The sequence below is a fragment of the Ovis canadensis genome, chromosome 3 (genome assembly GCF_042477335.2).
Source record: "Ovis canadensis isolate MfBH-ARS-UI-01 breed Bighorn chromosome 3, ARS-UI_OviCan_v2, whole genome shotgun sequence".
NCBI lineage: Eukaryota > Metazoa > Chordata > Mammalia > Artiodactyla > Bovidae > Ovis > Ovis canadensis.
In genome coordinates, this window is record NC_091247.1 from 162,890,361 (window position 1) to 162,910,764 (window position 20,404).

The window sequence follows — 20,404 nt, forward strand, 5'->3', positions numbered from 1 at the left end:
TATTTCAAAGATAAAAGAGATCTGGGAAGGTGGTCTGAGAACCAATCTTTCTTTCAATACAACAAATATTAATTGAATGCCTTTTATGGGTAAGTGTATCTTAGGTGATTGACAAGAGGAGGAAGAGAATTCAAAGATGAGTATGAAAAATCTTTGCCTTTAAGGAGTTAGTAGTTTTAAGCTTTCTGATTTCAGAGAACAGTATAGCATTCATCTCTGGGACACCCAATTAGATCATAAATTAGGGACTTTTGCATGTTCTTTATCATTATGGATAGCATAATAGAAGAGGAGCATAAGGAAGAGATGCTATTAAAAAAAAACTGATGGGTTTTAAGATTCTACTTTTACCATTAGTCAAACTTTCATTAATTGTTGAATTTTTAATGCAAAAAATTACCTGCCAAAATTTCGGTGTTTCGTGCAGCTATTGTTTTAACTTTTATTATTCCTGATTCAGCAGCCTGCAAGAATAAAAATAATTAGAACATAAAACTTACTAATGACATGAATTATCTAGGGGAAAGAAATCATGTATGATACAATCTCAAGCACAGAGTCAGTCACTACTATCTTTTTTATTTTACAAACTTCAGATACTATAGTCTAGTAGTGAAACATACACTAAATGTAATGAAGTATGATTAAATTGATTATTCTCACACAAACTCCGCATTGCAAAAGCATATTGCCTTTCTATGCCTTCAACTGCATCAGAAATACCCTAAATCCTCGCACTTAAATCTTCAGAAAATAAAAAATAATGAAATCAAAGACTAATGAAAAAAACAGATTTTCTCTTTCCCATTTCACACTTCTCTCTCAACAACAACAAAAAAAAAATTGAAAAACACTGCAAACTCAAGTAAAATCGCTTTGAATTAGAAGAGAATGAATAACCAAGAACCCTGTCATTACTTTTAGACTGTGCTTTTTTAAAACATTCAGTTTTCATAAGGTGTCTACATCATTTCAGCATAATTGAGCTGGCAGTATTTGACAGTCATATGGCATTTTACACTATGCCACAGGACTGTGCTGTCCAATATGGTAGCCACTGGTTACATGGGACTAGGCTTCCCCAGTGGTCCAGTGGTAAAGAATCCACCTGCCAATGCAGGAGACGAGAGTTCGATCCCAGGGTTGGAAGGATCCCCTGGAGAAGGAAATGGCGACCCAGTCGAGTATTCTTGCCTGGAAAATTCACGGGACAGGGGACCCTGGCAGGCTACAGTCCACAGGGTCTCCAAGAGTCAGACACGACTTAGCAATTAAACATGCACATATGACTACTAAGCACTTTATATGTGGCTACTCAAACTGAGTTGTGTTAAATATTATATATCATTAAAACTAAATGTTTCTTTTTACTTTTTAAATGCAATTTAAAATTACACACATGGACTGCATATGTTGCCCACATTATACTTCTACTGGACACTGCTAACATACAATATTGATATATAACTTCCATTATAGAAACTCAGGACATTTTTACTATTAAGAAACATGCCTATTTCATACTTAAACTGGTGACTATACCTCCAAAAATAATATACAAGTATTCATATACTATATTCAAGTTTTCCTATTAACTTGCTTGCTACTTGTTCATTTATTCTGTTATCTCTTAACATTTACTAAAGGACAAGTAGTAGAAGGCACTAAAGTTTTTAAAATAATTATGGAAGAACTCAGCATCCTATAGGTTATTAGGCTGAGGAGCAGTGGGTTGATGCATAAAATGAATGACCCATTGTAGGCTATACAATGTATACCTTTGTCATTTTGTGGAATTCCAAGCACGTGAAGCCCTTGTCTGTGATTAGAGAATTTCCAACTTCACTGTTCAGCAGAGACAGTAGTAATGGTCTCAGTGGCAATGAGTTTTGCAGTGGTTCTTAGCTGTTCAGCCTCCTCTCATTCCTGTACTTTCTAAGGTTGGCTTCATCCAGTCTTCTACCAATTCTACGAGCCCCTCAATATTCTATCAGTAAACTTCATTTCCACTTACATCAGCCCAAGTTAGTTTCCACTGCTTACAACTAAGAAGCCTAATGGATATCTGGGACTTTAAGAAACTTTAAGAAATGGAAATGTTTTGAATTAAATGCACATGGCTACTAGCAGAAAAATGTAGTCAAAATAAATTTCTTCATGGAAAGATTATTGATTTTCTGATTATCTAGGGGCAATGTATATTAGAACACCAGATGCTTTAAAAAAAAATCATGATGCCCAGATTGCTGCTGCTGCTGCTGCTGCTGCTAAGTCGCTTCAGTCGTGTCCATAGACGGCAGCCCACCAGGCTCCCCTGTCCCTGGGATTCTCCAGGCAAGAACACTGAAGTGGGCTGCCACTACCTTCTCCAATGCATGAAAGTGAAAAGTGAAAGTGAAGTTGCTCAGTCGTGTCTGACTCTTGGCGACCCCATGGACTGCAGCCTACCAGGCTCCTCCATCCATGGAATTCTCCAGGCAAGAGTACCGGAGTGGGGTGCCACTGCCTTCTCCAGGTTGCAAACCATTCCAAAAACTACATCAGAATGACTGACACTGGGAGTCATGCATTGGCATTTTTAAAAATTTTCAGGTGATTCCAACATGGGGCAAAATTTAAGAGGCTATTGTAATAATGTAAGCAAAAGATGATGGTGGATAGGCCTGAGGTGATAATGACTGAGATGGTAAGGAGTGGTCAGATTCTGGATCTAATATGAAGATGTACAAGCCAAAACAAACCTACTACTATAAAAATTCAGTAACACTGAAATTATTACGTATACTTTGTTATATTCATACACTCCACTGTAAATGTCTTAAGTAATTTTCTTACTAAGTCAACTGAAATTAATCTATGGTCACTGAACTTTCTTCCACCAACATTTCAAATGTTCAAACTCCCTCCTTACTATGGCCCTCTGTACTGTGCCTATGCTCAAATTCAATATTTCATTCTACTTCAATCAACAGATATCAAAATAAATCATCATAAATCCAATGTAATCTGTTCTAACTTTCTGAATTCTAGTCAGTTTCCAAAATCAGTCCTGTAGCATACTGGATGCTACATGTCAGTAACGGATTTCAGATTTGCCAGATGCTATTTTGATCTCCTCAAAAAAATAAGAACTGACCCATGTATGAATCATAAACAAGTATAAATAATGAAATTATAAGTATAACATATGTTTAACAAATATTTTTATACATCCACACAATAAGGAAAGCAACGAATTTTAATTCTTTGTTTCCAAAGTAACAAGTGTTTTAAAAGGTATATAAACTCAAGAAATCATCAAAAGGACTGTTTATTAACTCAGATGTAACTGGACCTATATTACAGCTCCTAATTTTTTTCATCCAACTTTCTATTGTGAAACTTTGAAACTGTACCACCACCCTCTTCTCATTGGCACCCTGTGTTGCTGCAAATTTCATTATCAATGTTTATTGACAACACTTGTACATCACGGCCCCCTCGCTTCATGCACTGCTACTTCATACCTCAGCCTAGCAGACATCTTCAAGAGTGCCCTGTATAAATGGAAGTATTCAGGCTCAGATTTCCTTCTATTTATCAAAGATTGTCTGTGTGAAGAAAAATCTTTAACTTCTTGCTTTAAAAGTAACCCCTACTCTGATTAGACACTTATAGATTAGATACTTATATATCCATAGGGAAACTACTCAACTGTAAATATAGTTATTTTCCTGAATTGGGCCTCATTAAAACAAACAAACAAAAAAATACAAAGTCCCAGTTCTATAGAATTTAATAGGGATGATACAGGTTATGGTGGGTAGTCTAAAATCTCTATTCCCCAAGGGCAATCTATGAATTGGGTAACAAAGCCAAAAGTATTAAATACACTGCAGCATTTAATATTTGTTAATCTTAAAATTAATGTCTCTCAAGAAATATTTTTTTCTCTTTCACAAAATTCTTTGCTGACCCAAACAGACACACCCACCAAGGACTCTGAATATAGAAGCCAGCATTACAGAAAAGATAAGATAGAATGCTAAAATGCTGACTCCTCTTTCAAGACAACACAGAATATCCTTGGCCTAACTTCTCAATAAACTCTTCCTGGGCAATCTCAATCCCACGGTTTCAGTTACTTTCTAAATACTGAAGAATCCTAAATCATATTCCTTTTCCTTAACTGTCTCCTAAACTATAGGATTTATTACCCTATATTTTTAAAAGGCACCTTAAATTCAAGATATTCAAAGATGTTATCACCGAACACGCACACCTCCAACTTCCACCCTAGCCTCAGAAAAGCCGGTTTCTTCTCCCTATAATCTGTTTTTGTGAACAGCAGCAGCCACCATGCAGTCACTGACCAGGTATCTGAGGTTTATCCCTGATTCCACAAATATAATCAGCCACAAAGGCTGCACAGTGAACACGTCTTGTGCTTTTTTTCTTCTCAAACGTCATTTCTACACCTCAGTTCAAACTTCTTGCTATCAATCTAAAGTAAGAAATTTCTCCACTTAAACCCTTGTCCTCCATCCATCCTCAATCGTCTCACTCTTCAGTGGCCCGCCAAATCCACAACTGGTGGTGTCTCTGAAAACTGAGTAGTGTAAGGACATCTTTCAAAAGGAAAAAAACATAAGTCTCATGGACCTACCCAGTTGCTGACAAATTTAAGTAGGTATAAATATTAATAAATCATAAATAAACTCCCTATTTTTATAACTGTTAAAATTATAAAGCCAACAAATTCACAAAAAAAGTGAACACTAACTTAATGTGACAAATAATGCTTTGCTGAAATTAAACCACTGCTGACAACATGAAGATGGTGCAGGTGTCTCTCATTCTGGCACCAGGAGCAGTGAAAGAAATCATTTCCGCCATAACCTGTTTTTCTATGGCAAGTATCAAAAAGTCCTTCCATCTCTGTGAGCCATCTATGGTCTGTACCTATGGTTTATTGTTTCTCCTATGACATGTCTGTTTCTCCAATCTAGCTGTAAGCCCTGTGAGGATAAAAAACATGTTTCATTCATCTCCCCATATGACTAATGCCTATCATTATGCAAACAGAGAATATATATATAAGCTAAGCTAAGTGAAGTTGCTCAGTCGTGTCTGACTCTTTGCAACCCCATGGACTGTAGCCTACCGGGATCCTCCATCCATGGGATTTTCCAGGCAAGAGTACTGGAGTAGGGTGCCACTGCCTTCTCCAGGGGATCTTCCCGACCCAGGGATTGAACCCGGGTCTCCCGCATTGTAGGCAGATGCTTTACCAACTGAGCCATGAGGGAAGTCCTGAGGATATACATAAACATTTATAAATAAGCAAAGGAAAAGTTCTAAACAGAGGGAGGGACTTTACTGTCCTCTCATTGAAAAATGCAGAGGAAATTTGATCCAGAGAGTCACATCACCATCACGACTATAGCTTCACTTCTCTGCCATCCTCTTGGTTCTGTCTTGTTCCATGAGTAGGTTCATCCTCAGGGAGCTCCAAAACTTGGCAATAAAATTAGTTCCAGCCATTCTATACCTCACAACTTCATATGACACTATCCAGAAAGAGAGAAAAGATCTCTTCAAGCAGCACTTGAGGAACAGAGAGGAAGCTTTCCCTTCCCAGGAGCACACACTGGCACTGTGTGTGGGTAGAAACAGAAGTGTGGATATGGAGATTAAATCAGATCAAACTAAACAAGGTATCCTGGAGCACGGAATGGGATTAATTCATCTAAATCCAGAGAGTTGAAAATGAAGGAAAAGTGCAGCCTATCACTGAAGAAAGCAAGAGGGAATGAACACTAGAAGGGAATCAGCAAATGTCCACTTCTAGAACTCCAGACAAGTTTACAATAATAATAGTAACAATAATACTGCTTCTCTTCACCAAACCCTCTATGTTGTATTTTAAAAAACAAAACAGAAACTGTACTTATTTTTTTTAAACATTTATGGAAGAGGAGTCTCAAAATTAGAACAAATTCACAAAGCCCCAAATTAATTATTCACAGGATATAGCATGAAATAAGAGTTAAAGAAGAAATGTGAAATTCAAGTTAATCGCAACTTAAGGAGAATAATGCACTCAAGAGACTAGGGAGGTATGACGTTGCCTTGCAAACTTAGGATTTCAGAACTCAGGTAAAATCAAAAGACCTAAAGTCAAGTCCTCACTTGTGAATACCTAATAGATCTAGAACAGTCCCTAAAGGACAATATGCTTATAAAACAATTTAGTTCAGTTCAGTCGCTCAGTTGTGTCCGACTCTTTGCAACCCCATGAATCGCAGCACACCAGGCCTCCCTGTCCATCACCAACTCCTGGAGTTCACTCAGACTCACATCCATCGAGTCAGTGATGCCATCCAGCCATCTCATCCTGGGTCGTCCCCTTCTCCTCCTGCCCCCAATCCCTCCCAGCATCAGAGTCTTTTCCAATGAGTCAACTCTTCGCATGAGGTGGTGGAGCTTCAGCTTTAGCATCATTCCTTCCAAAGAAATCCCAGGGCTGATCTCCTTCAGAATGGACTGGTTGGATCTCCTTGAAGTCCAAGGGACCCTCAAGTACTACACTGAAATCAATAAGATTTTCTTCTGTAACATGTAATTAGTCTAAAATCTCAAAGCTCTGAAAAATATATACCTATATGGAATCCTATTCGTAACCTCTGGGCTAAAAAATAAAGACAAAACAAAACAAAAAACCCTCTAGCTTCTAGCAAACAAATTTTCTTTAACATATCAAATAAAAGACCGAAATGCAGATTATATGTGGAAAGCTAACAGTACGTGAACCATGAACTTCCAGATGTTCAAGCTGGTTTTAGAAAAGGCAGAGGAACCAGAGATCAGATTGCCAACATCTGCTGGATCATCGAAAAAGCAAGAGTTTCAGAAAAACATCTACTTTTGCTTTATTGACTGTGCCAAAGCCTTTGATTGTGTGGATCACAAAAAACTGTGGAAAATTCTTAAAGAGAATTTAAGAATTTAAATTCTTAAAGAGAACACCAGACCACCTGACCTGCCTCCTGAGACATCTGTATGCAGGTCAAGAAGCAACAGTTAGAACCAGACACGGAACAACAGACTAGTTCCAAGTAGGGAAAGGAGTATGTCAAGGCTGTATATTGTCACCTTGCTTATTTAACTTCTATGCAGAGTACATCATGAGAAATGCTGGTCTGGATGAAACACAAGCTGACATCAAGATTGCTGGGAGAAATATCAATCACCTCAGATATGCAGACGACACCACCCTTATGGCAGAAAGCAAAGAACAACTAAAGGGCCTCTTGATGAAAGTGAAAGAGGAGAGTGAAAAAGTTGGCTTAAAACTCAACATTCAGAAAACGAAGATCATCGCATCTGGTCCCATCATAGTCCCATCATATGGCAAATAGATGGGGAAACAATGGAAACAGTGAGAGACTTTATTCTGGGGGGGCCAAAACCACTGCAGATGGTGACTGCAGCCATGAAATTAAAAGATGCTTGCTCCTTGGAAGAAAAGCTATGACCAACCTAGACAGCATATTAAAAAGCAGAGACATGACTTTGCCAACAAAGGTCCGTCTAGTCAAAGCTATGATTTTTCCAGTAGTTATGTGTGGATGTGAGAGTTGGACTATAAAGAAAGCTGAGTGCCAAAGAATTGATGCTTCTGAACTATGGTGTTGGAGAAGACTCTTGAGAGTCTTGGACTGCAAGGACATCCAACCAGTCCATCCCAAAGGAAATCAGTCCTGAATATTCATTGGAAGGACTGATGCTGAAGCTGAAACTCCAATACTTTGGCCACCTGATGTGAAGAATCAACTCATTGGAAAAGACCCTGATGCTGGGAAAAACTGAAGGCGGGAGGAGAAGGGGACAACAGAGGATGAGATGGCTGGATGGCATCACTGACTCAATGGACATGAGTTTGAGTAGGCTCCGGGAGTTGGTGATGGACAGGGAGGCCTGGCATGCTGCAGTCCATGGGGTTGCAAAGAATCGGACACGACTGAGCAACTGAACTGAACTGATATATATGGTATGCCTATATATACAGTATCCCTTTCTTCTTTAAAAATTTAATCTCCAACAAGTATCTAATCAGTACTTCTCAGATATACAAATGCTTTGAACTATGACAGACAGAGGAGAAGGTAACAGCATCCCATTCCAGTACTCTTGCCTGGAAAATTCCATGGATGGAGGAGTCTGGTAGGCTGCTGCCCACGGAGTTGCGATGAGTTGGACAAGACTGAAGTGACTTAGCAGCAGCAGCAGCATGACAGACAGAAGAATAAACAAGATGCAAAACTGACACTCCTGAAGGAGTTATTTAGAAAATACCATAGCAAAAGGTAAAAACGTAAGAGTTATAGGGAAATGACATAAAATAAGTTTCGGTGAAGGTTAAGAAAACATGCCAGCTTGAAAAGCCTGGGCAGGAGCTGCAACTATTCCTGACCAGCAACTAGCTAGTACATGGCACACAGCAGGTCTTCAAAAATTACTTTATGAACAAATGAAAGAATAAAGGAATGAGTAAATGAGGGATGAAATGAGAACATTATCTCTAAAGCTGGTTCACTCATGTAACAAATGAACAAGCAACATGGGTTAAATTAAGGGCAGGATTTTAACTTTTAAAAGATGGAAGGAGATGATTTCAGGCCAGCAAAAGGGAAAAAAAGCTACCAAAGCCACATCATGGAAGAGGGAAGGAGTAGGGCATATTTGGAAAATGAAGAGCAAGCAACAGAGTTTGGCCTAAGTATTAAAGGGATTTGAGGGAAAGTTGAGGGTGATGAAGGAAGGATGGGAAGATCAAGAAGGTCTTAAATGTTATACTGAGGAATTGCGTATGTACAAAGTAGCCATTAAGAATTTCGGAGTTGTACATTAATCTGGTGGTAACATACAGGATGGTCTTTTGTGCCATTAATGAATACCAAAGGCCAGGCATAAGACTGAATACCTGGGAGCTAGAATAATAGCTAAAATAACAGAAAACAGTAGAGATAGGTTAGAAATCACAAAAGTGGAAGAAACATCTGACAACGGATACAGCATAAAGAGAGCTGAGGAAGGGAAGACAGCCAAATACAGCTAGAGTAAGCAAGAATAATAAATTCCACTAACAAAACAAGTGAAATGTGGGGATAGGACAAGTTTTACCAGAAGTTCTATCTGAAGTATGTGAAAGATACTCTGGTAGATATGTTTAACAACTTATTGGCCAGAGACATTATTAATAGTCTTTTGCTACCTGAATGTTATTGACCAAGTGTTTCAATATTCACTTACATAACAAACTGCCAGTTACAGGTATTAGGTTCTGCAAAAATCCCCTGATCAATAATGCGTTAACAGACAGTTGGAAGCACCGATCTAATTTCAGTAAAGAGAGCAGAGGTAACAAAGCAGATTTAGGAGTCATCAGCTCTGAAGTAAGGCCAGAAACAACGGGAGTAGATCCAAGTGCAAAAGAGATGAACACAGATAAAGAAGAGGTCTCCAGACAGAACTTGGGATCCACTTACATGTAAAGAAAAAGAGAAGGAATACTGAGAGAGGAAGGAGAAATAGGAAAGTAGAGTGTTACAAAAGTCAAAACAAAGAATGACAAACAGTAACAAACGATGAAGCAAGACAGATACATGGGAAAGATGATAAAAACAAGTATGCTTTAAAGACTGCAACAGGACGAGATGAACACGTAAGAAACGGACGCACATGTGGATTCACGTCCCAGTTCTTTCACTTTCTAGCTTCACTACCCTTTGTAGGGCTTCTCTGGTGGCTCAGACATTTAAGAATCTGCCTGCAATGCAGGAGACCATGGATCAATCCCTGGGTCAGGAAGATCCCTTGGAAAAGGTAATGGCAATCCACTCCAATGTTCTTGCCTGGAGAATTCCATGGACAGAGGAGCCTGGTGGGCTACAGTCCATAGCGTCGCAAGGAGTTGGACAAGACTGAGTGACTGATACGCACGCATACCTTTTGCAAGTTACTGACCTTTCCAAGCCATAGTTTCCTTATACCTGTAAAACTGAAATGCCATGTTGCAATACAGTCCATGGATGCAACACTACTAGAAAGACAGTATTTTACTCAACTCTGAGTTAACTTAAGGAAGATAAAGGCGGCTTCTCATTGATTTTTGTACTTCCTGCCATGCTTTACACTTTAGAAACAAACTTCTATTAAATTTTAAGAGTAATAACAAAACCTTCTATTTTGTACATGGTTGAAAATAAATTTCCCTGGTGGCTCATATGGTAATAAATATGCCTGCAATGCAGAAGATCCAGGTTCAATCCCTGGGTAGGAAAGATCCCTGGAGAAGGGCATGGCAACCCATTCCAGTATTCTTGCCTGGAGAATTCCATGAACAGAGGAGCCTGGCAGACTCCAGTCCATGGGGTCGCAAAGAGTCTTACTACTACTGCTGTTGCTAAGTCACGTCAGTCGTGTCCGACTCTGTGTGACCCCATAGACAGCAGCCCAACAGGCTCTGCCGTCCCTGGGATTCTCCAGGCAAGAACACTGGAGTGGGTTGCCACTACCTTCTCCAATGCATGAAAGTGAAAAGTGAAAGTGAAGTCGCTCAGTCGTGTCTGACTCTTAGCGACCCCATGGACTGTAGCCTACCAGCCCCCTATGTCCATGGGATTTTCCAGGCAAGATTACTGGAGTGGGGTGCCATTGCCTTCTCCGACTTAGTAGTCTAACTACTACTAAGTAAGTAAGTGAAAGTCGTTCAGTTCTGTCCGACTCTTTGCGACCCCATGGACCATGGAATTCTCTAGGCCAGAATATTGGACTGGGTAGCCTTTCCCTTCCCCAGGGGAACTTTCCAACCCAGGGATCGAACCCAGGTCTCCCACACTGCCGGTGTATTCTTCACCAACTTAGCGACAAGGGAAGCCAAATACTACTACTATATAAAAGAAAAAAAAAAAAAGAAAATATTCCATTTTTGGAGACTGTCTTCCTTTTTGGTTTATTAGCCTCAAACACTGTCTTTTGTGTCTTCCACATCACCAAAGCCTAGTGCTAACAATACACTGTTTTTTGACTAAACTATGTTTTCATTGACCTTGACACTCTATTCAATATGAAAGCAAAAATACAATTGTCAAAATCTTAAGTTAAAAAAAATAAGCTATACACTTTACACTTTAACAATAAATTTCATTGGTTATGGTACTAACTTTCATAAATAAATAAAACGTCATGGACTAATCAGAAGTTTTTTAAAAAGCTTTCACTATAAAACACTCTTAGAATATTGTAATAAGCTTGTAAAATTTTCCTAGATGTCTTAGTGAAAATGTTACTGCTTATACTACTCTCAAAGTTAGCATCTAAAATATTTATCAGAAAAAAAATAATTTAATAGACCCTAGGAGTTTAATTGGAGAAGGCGATGGCACCCCACTCCAGTACTCTTGCCTGGAAAATCCTATGGACAGAGGAGCCTGGTAGGCTGCAGTCCATGGGGTCGCGAAGAGTCGGACATGACTGAGCAACTTCCCTTTCACTTTTCACTTTCCTGCATTGGAGAAGGAAATGGCAACCCACTCCAGTGTTCTTGCCTGGAGAATCCCAGGGCCGGGGGAGCCTGTTGGGCTGCCGTCTATGGGGTCGCACAGAGTCGGACTCGACTGAAGCGACTTAGCAGCAGCAGAGGAATTTAATGTGCCTTTCCTGGAGTAAAGTCAATAGGAGCATAAAAAGAAAAGAGCAGAGTCAAAAATCAAAGATTACTAGCATGTCTGCACAACTATACAGAATTGTATTATAAAGGAAGTCTTGACTAAACAATTTATAACTCCCTACCACACTTGTCACACTGTTCTGAGTAGTGTTGACACTTTTGAAAATAAATTATGAAAACTAAACAAAACATGGACTTATTCATGTTAATGAGAACACAATTGGTTGCACCATAAACAAATTTCTCTGACTTTGTCAACAGAAAAAAAGACTATAGCATGATGTAAGATATTAAAGGAAAACAGTTCCCAATTAAGCATGTAAGCATGATCTAGCCCTCATTATTCACTGTCATAAGGTCCTGAAAATAAGATCTTCACCTTATCAGAAGAGCCAACTGACTTGGGCCTCAGTCCCCAAACAGCTGGTTAAAAAGAGAATCCTGTCATGGTAAGTAGAGAGCATCTCTTTCACCAAAGGGCCCCACTCAGCCAATTAATGCATGTAAACACCAGACACTGAGGAACTCTGCCACAACAACCTTTGCTTTTTTAGGCAAAAATCCCCTACCAAACAAAACTTAAATGTATAAGAAGCACAAAGTACATAACCTGGGAAGACTACTTGTATATTATTATATACACCTTCACTGATTCCACTTCATTTAAAAAGAAAGAGACAAAAATCCATCCAAATCCTAATTGTGACCATCTCAAGTCAATGACCTTCACTCCCTTTCCTCTTCTGTCACCCACTTCCCGGATCTCATTACCCTTTAGTGCAGCACTACTTAGCAATCTGAAATCCAATAGCCCCCTTTTGTCCCATCTGTCTTTATCTTTCTAGTTCTCTCACTCCCCAATGCCATTGCTCTTGAATTAAATTGGACCAATTCAATTAAATAGCTGCTAGTTCCTTAACCTTTCCATCTTCCAATCCAAGTTGTCTTGGATTACCTTCTTTGGGAATCCAACCCACATTTCACGATCCATCATCATTTCAACTACTTTTCCTGCCAAGACTCTTAAGTGTTCCAAGTCAATTTCTCCTCCACTTCTACAATATGATCCACTACTCCCCTCAAACTTCCTACCCCACTTCTTTCACCACTAACTACTCCTAGCAACAAGCTTGTTTCCTATCTTACCAAGAAAACAGAGGCCACAGGCCAAACTGTCCACACCTTTCTATCCCTCCACTATGTCCCTCATTCAAATTTATCACGTTCAAATCCATTTTTTTCTCCTTACCTTCCTCTATCAGAAAATAATGTGTCCCTTCTCAGACTGAAAGCCAGTTCATACACTTGAGCACTTGACACTCCAGCTTTCTCGGGGACCTTGCTCTCACCAAGTACTTCCTTTCTCTCCCACACCCATAACCTTAGTCATCCCAGCTGGCTCTTTCCCTTTGAATGCTCGTGCTTTCAGAGTTCCTTCCTTAGCCCTGATATGCTCTTTCTGTACACTTCTCCTGTACCATTTTTTCTGTTCTTATGGTTTCTACTAACATGTATAACCAATACTCCTAAATCTAAAATGGAGACCTCCTTGTTAAGTGCCAAACCATCATTTTCAAACACCTACTGATCAGTTCCACCTGGATGTCACACATCAGCTTAAAATAATATTCATCACTACTCCTTTTTCCCAAAAACATTTCCTCCTCTTAATGATTTACAGTTTCCTAAGCCAGAAATCTGGGAGGCATCACAGATTTCTCTTTCTACCTCATAAAAAAATGTCACTATGACCTGTTAATTTTACTTGCTAAAGCTCTCTAATCCATACCCAGTCTTTCACCTACATCTACCACAATGCAAGCAACTTTTGTCAACCCCTACTGTTACCTCAGTGCAGACAATCATCCCTAAAATATCTGCTCTCTTTACTTCAATCTCAATCCCCTCTAATTTTTCCCTCCAGTAATGTAAATATAAATTTGATCATATTACTATCTTAAAAAGCTTTAATGGCTCCCAATCACCTTCGGTATGAAATTTCTTTTACATGGGATACAAACATGCTATTTTCCTCTGCCTAGCATGACCTCCTTCTTCTGTTGACTGCCTTCTACTTATCCTATAAAGACTCAGCTTAAGAATTACAAACTCACTCTGACCACACTTCTAGGTTCAGTTAGACTCCCCTTATTTGTTTCCACAGAGTAGTGCAAACAGAAATGACCAAAAAGGTTTTATTCATTAAAAACATAAAACCTCAGTTTATAGCTTCTGAGGGCCACTGAATATCAATTACATAGAAGTGATTTTACAAAGCCTTAAAGTAGTTTTTAAGACAAAGTAGAAAAATTTATACAAATATTCCTGAACAAATTAGCGAGTACACTTATGTTTAAAAAAAAGTTACACTGCTGAAACATGAAAATTCATATTTAAGAAAAATGAGGGAAAAAGGACTATTGCTGTTATTATCTAATTACTATAAAATGACAATGAAATCATAGCCCTTATAAAAATAACAATATGCAAATTGTTTTATAAATGAAACCAATTAATATGGAAAAAACTATGTAGAAAGTCCAAAGAAAAAAGTATCAGTAAGTAAGACATTATCCTTTATCAACACTCTTTTCTTCTGTTTTTCTAACAGATTTGAAATCTTAAAAAAATGCAGCTCATTATTAAAAAAGTAGAGCCAATCACTATGGCTAAAAAGCTAGAAATTATTAAAGACTAAACAAAGAATGTCTCACTTCATTCTACCTTGTTTAAAAAGTAATGTGAAAGGAGACAACCCTTCCAAAGTACATATGCAGTCATATCTGTATCATATTAAGTTCCTGAGTAGGCTTCCACGTGGGTCAAAATGACAATTTTTCAGGTAATGTTTGAAGACACCAGGAGAATGTTAACCAGCCAACCAGTAACAGATAGAAAAGCTTCTTATACCTAGAAAGGCTTTGCATTACGGTCCACCAAACACACCTCCTCCTACTGCTCCCCCCCAAAATAAATAACACTGAAAACTCACTAGTTCTCTTTAAGAACAAAAGCCAAATTATGCATCCTTATCAAATTACCAGGGAAAAATTAATTCAACCAAAATATTTCTGGAAAGTCAAGCCTCGCTCCTAAAAAACCATCACCATTAGGCTATCACCATTCAGTCTTGTTTCACACCTGTGACACAATTAAGGTTATTTTTCAATTCCTAAAGAACTGTCCTAAGGACACGACTGAGAGACTGGACTGAATTGACTGAAGCTCATTAGAAGTGCCACAGGTTAAGGAGTCAAAGTTCTTGCATCCATGAAGCATGTACTATATACAAAATTATGTAGCAGAGATAATCACATCAAAAATTATTTTTGTGATAACCTCACTGAGTAGGTGTAATTACTAAATACCTTTTTAGTCAAGTTTCAAGTAAAAAAAAATAATGAGATTTATTGAAAGTTCCTAGGTTAGAAATGCACCGAGTTTCAGAACTTTGTAAATTACCGTGTGGAGCTCTGAATGCATTTTCCAATAGAAATAATGTAATAAATGGCAATTCAATCTCCAAGCTAGCCCACAAAGGCTTATGATTACAGAGGAATCACTACTTCTATAAGTTATTATAAGAACTGGGAATGGCCAGTTCTATAAATTATTGTTAAAATTACAAAATAGGATTTGACATTTTTAAATGAGAGCATTTCCTTGTAACCAGAATAGCCTATTTCTTTAAAAATACTTAAAACAGCCATATTCTTTAAAACTCATATTTATAACTTTCAACAGATCACATAGAGAAAATAATGAAAATAGATATTAAAACAAACTATTGACTATCTGAAATAAAACTTGTCATAATATTCATCTTTCCAAAAGTGGAACATCTGGTTTTCATCATTGGGTAGGTAATATTTTCTTACTTTATTAGAAAAATTACTAAATGGAGTTTGTTGGAGAATAATGAGACCAAAGTACAGAAAAATTAAGGGTCCTCAGAAGCCTAAAATTCAAACTTTATTGGGCAAGTTCTAATTATGAAATTGTAGGTATATACCAAACTACATTAAATAGGAATAAGTGTAAAATAACTGCTTTAACAGTTAACTGCTTTAACTATCTTATTTCAGAAATGGGAAAAGAAATTGAGTAGCATCTTTAAAAAGTTTAAGAGACAAAATGGCATCTTAAGAGAAAAAGCTAATAGTGACTAAAAGTTAATAATTTCATATATTATTAACTTGAGCCTTTTTAATAATATGCTCCCCCCCCGAAAGCTTTATCATAATCTAATAAACTCATTCTTTAACTCTATTTTACATCTGAAAGAAAACTGAAGCTGAAAATCGTTAAGTAAGATGTCTTGTGAGCACTTAAATTCAGGTGTATTCTATCTGACTCTAAGCCCAAACTTCTCAGCACATCGTTGCTCATAACAAGGCTTAACATGGTCATTGTGGCTCCTCACTGTCTGTCCTAAGTCAAGTGTTTCTGGATAATTCATTACTACTTCATGATACTAATAAAGAGTAAAACTGCATGACACTTACCAAGAAGGAAAAAAAGCTACTTTCAATTGAGTGACATATACCAGAAAGCTGAGGAGCACAAGCTGTATCACAACTAATAGAAGCAACGAACCTAAATTTCTGGATCTGGCTTAACCAATTTCGTGTTTGAAAAAGGCCAGAAAAGAGAAGGGTACCATACACTTAGCTGAATTCGCTGAATCGGCTCACTGGGCGAACTTCGGTGCTAAATCTGGACAGAACACTGCAGCGAAAACCAAAGCGCCTCAGACTTGCCAAAAGAAAACTATAAAACCGCTCGTGAAACAACCCACCGGTTCGCAAATCTGGAAAGGTGACGGCCAAAGGAGAATTAGACAGGACTGGAGGATGGGACTGAAGGACTGGGTCTAAATAGGATCGGCTACGCTCACCGTGCTTTCTCCCGAAGTCGCCCGGAGCTTACCTCCTTGACCGGTGGGAATTTCTTCTTGCATTCCAGGGACAGGGCCCGCAGGTCGCTCTGCATATTCTCCAGCAGCTTCTTAACCGCCTCGGGGCTGCTGGTGCCAGACATGATCCACCAAGCCCCGTGCCAATTTCTGAGAGGCGCAAACCAACTCTGGCACTTGTCAGTTCCTTGAGGCGACAGACAGCTCCCTTCGGGTGTCTCCGGCCCTAGCGCTGTTGGCCCCTAGGGCTCCACGGGGGCTCGGCCCGGCCTGGGCAGCGAGCCCGAGAGCCCCCCGCGGCCTCCTCGCAACTGCCCCCGCTCTTATCCTAGGGGCCCCCGCAGTCGCCCCGCCCTGCTACGCTCCGCCGACTGGCGGAGGAGCCCACCAAGTGAGCAGGTCCCTCCCGCTGACGCAGGCTCGGCTTACACCCGTTGTCACCAGCCAAGCTGGAGAGAAGCTTCAGCGCCGTCTGCCCAAGACCCCCAGTCTCGCCGACGCCATTAGCCGACTCGCCCACAATTCCGCGCGCGGCCCGGACACGTCAGCTACACTTCCGGGCACAGCGGCCACCGCCTCCGCCGTGGCCAATCCGAGCGTCGAACCGTAGGGTAGGGCGTGGCCAAGGGCGTGGTCACGCTTGGGGCGGGCCCAGATCAGGGCTGGGGCGCTTACATGGGCCCAATTCCCAGCCTCGGAGTCTGCTTAGGGCACAGTTTGCCTCGAACTTCGCTTGCTTTTGGTGGCAGGTGTTTGAATAGTGCCCCTGGTACTCCTTGTTGCGTCTGTGTTTATGTTTCTATTAAATTGTATTTCGGTGTAAACAGTTTGCTTCCTTTTGGATTCATCCTCATTTGTCCTGTCCCTCATTTCTGCCCCTTCGAATCTCGGAAAAAGTGACCCCAAATCAACGCCTACCTTCTGTTAATCCTCCCCCCCAACCCCCGACCTAAATTGCAATTCATCCATAGAATTGTACAAAGCATGCCCTTACAATACAAAGTACACTTACTGCGAACCAGTCACTTACCTTCCTAACCTGTAAAATGGAGCATTAAACTGCCCTCTAGTCCAAACCCTTTGCTCGTTTTCCATTTTACCCAAAGTAAAAGCCCAAATTCCTCTGTTCACCTACCTAGTGTGAGTGAAGTCGCTCAGTAGTGTCTGACTCTTTGCAACCCCATGGACTGTAGCCCACCAGGCTCCTCAGTCCATGGAATTTTCCAGGCAAGAGTCCTGGAGTGGGTTGCCACTTCCTTCTCCACGGGATCTTCCCAACCCAGGGATCGAACCCGGGTCTCCCGCACTGCTTCCCGCACTGCGAGCAAATGCTTTACCATCTGAGCCACCAAGGAAGGTCTTCACCTATTTAACGCTCTGCGATCTGTCTCGCCTCCTTTACCGCATGTCTGTCTCCTCGTTAAAATGAAAATACAGAAGCGTTGAATTTATTTTTCCAGTTTTGTTCCCTGCTGTATCTCCAGTGCTTCGCACACACTAAATGATCAATATTTATTGAATGAACGGATACTCTACTAAAAACAGTGTTTTGATGCTCAAATAATGAACCCACATAAATGCCTTCAGTTAGGTTTGAAGTGCATGTGAGGGAAAGACAAACAGAAAAGGAAGCTGTGCTTCTCTGAAGATCCAGTTGTGTGTGTAGGAAAGCTTGCTTTGCTTCTCTGAAGATCCAGTAGAGTCTGTGTGTGCGTGTGTGTGCATGTGTGTGCGTGTGTGCGTGTGTGTGTGTGTGTGTGTGTGTAGGGAAGTTTGCTTTACTTCTCTGACGGGAAGTGCTTTTAAAGGGAAGTGTCTAGGTTGGTATAGGCAGAGGGGGGCTTCCCTGGTGGCTCAGAGGGAGGGGTCTTCTCTGAAGATCCAGGGGTGTGTGTGTGTGTGTGTGTGTGTATGTGTGTAGGGAAGTTTGCTTTGCTTCTCTGACAACCAGTGGGCAAATGCTTTCAAAGGGAAATTTCTAGGTGGGTATAGGCAGAGGGAGGGGTTGCCATGTAGAAACAGAACAGTCAACTCTGCAGGTCAGTATATTTTTGCCCAAGACATTTCACAGCTGCTGAGTAGACCTCAAAGAAAGGTTAGAGGGAAGCTTGAGAGAGGATAAAGGTAGATGAAGAAATGAACACCTTCAGACAACTGAGCTGATGACACCTTTATAGCACAGAACACAGGGACTTATGAAATTGTCAGTGGGTAGCAATGTTGGTTAGGCAATGCTGGTTGTAAAATATGATCTTGGACCACACGTAATTCATAAACCAAATATTTTTTTTCTTTTTTTTTCCTTTCTAAGATGAAGCAAAGTAAGTATAGATGAAGGTGGCAGATATGGTAAAAGCAATTTAATCATTTGTGTCTATTACATCACTTCTGGGAAACTTGACAGCTGTACTGAAAGATATGAATTTAGCAAATAAAAACAAAAACTTTGGCAGAATATGGGACTATGTAGCAGACATTATTTTTGAGGTTCTAGGGAGGTTTTAAAAATGAGCCTCTAAAAACTGGCTAGTAATCTAGAATCAAGATCCTGTCCAGTGCCTTTCCCTATGTAGTCAATTTTCTATTGAAATTTAATTTTTTCATTGTTAGTTACTTTGACATGACTGACTCAAAATTAATCTTCTTAGAGTCTTTTATATCTATTAATGTTGGGGAATGCAATTGGAATTTATTCGTTAAAGCAACCCATAATGATTTCATATGCCAAAATTTTCTTACTGTGTAACAATTACCTGCTGAGTAGGTAAAGCTAGTAAGCTAGTCTTCTGTAAATTTCTTTTATAATAAAAAAAATGAAAAACGTTTTACACATACATATGCCCAGAGAAGTTGTGCTGCCCTGGGAACAATGAATAGCTTTATGCCAAAAGCAGGCAATTTAGCAGAGCTAAAAATAGTTTTTGATTTCACAAGTTAAGAAATCAGATAAACTCAGTAGTTAGCATTGCAAAAACAGAATCGTTTCTCTTTTAGTGCCAAAACATTTCAAATATGTATTATCGTTTTCGAGTATCTCAAGTTCAGTTCAGTCGCTCAGTCGTGGCCGACTCTTTGCGACCCCGTGAACCGCAGCACTCCAGGCCTACCCGTCCATCGCCAATCCTGGAGTTCACCCAAACTCATGTCCATTGAGTCGGTGATGCCATCCAACCATCTCATCCTCTGTCATCGCCTTCTCCTCCTGCCCTCAATCTTTCCCAGCCTCAGGGTCTTTTCAAATGAGTCAGCTCTTCACATCAAGTGGCCAAAGTATTAGAGTTTCAGCTTCAACATCAGTCCTTCCAATGAACAGCCAGGACTGATCTCCTTTAGGACGGACTGGTTGGATGTTCTTGCAGTCCAAGGGATTCTCAAGAGTCTGCTCCAACACCTCAGTTCAAAACCATCAATTGTTCGGCGCTCAGCTTTCTTTATGGTCCAGCTCTCACATTCATACATGACCACAGGAAAAACCATAGCCTTGATAGATGGACCTTTGTTGACAAAGTAACGTCTCTGCTTTTTAATATGCTGTTTAGGTTGGTTATAACTTTCCTTCCAAGGAATAAGCATCTTTTAATTTCATGCTGCAATCACCATCTCAAGTAGTACTTTTAAAATTGAAGCATACCTGTAATGTAGGAATGAGTGTAATGTGCCTACAAAATCTGTCTTCATTGAAAATTACACTAATAAATTCTTGATAAATTTAAACTTTTATTACATAAATAATGCTTTCATAGCATTATCAACTAGTTGTTAAGCCTCAGGCTCTC

General features: G+C 39.7%; 1 protein-coding gene across 9 annotated transcripts in view; it reads right to left on the reverse strand.

Moving 5' to 3' along the window:
* The window catches only part of MON2 (MON2 homolog, regulator of endosome-to-Golgi trafficking), a 111,039-nt gene extending 93,834 nt beyond the window's left edge, over positions 1-17,205 (reverse strand). For 7 of the 9 annotated variants that reach the window (XR_011255962.1, XM_069584764.1, XM_069584763.1 and 4 more), the window contains exons 1-2: positions 16,643-17,205; positions 401-464 (exon numbers count right to left, since the gene is read on the reverse strand). Coding sequence is in view for 8 of the 9 variants with exons in the window: in XM_069584764.1 (XP_069440865.1) it covers positions 401-464; positions 16,643-16,753 (175 nt within the window). In the remaining variant the exon portion in view is untranslated. The remainder of the gene's footprint in view (positions 1-400; positions 465-16,642) is intronic. The other 2 variants (XM_069584762.1, XM_069584761.1) reach the window with 1 other exon arrangement.
* Positions 17,206-20,404: the final 3,199 nt, after the last annotated feature.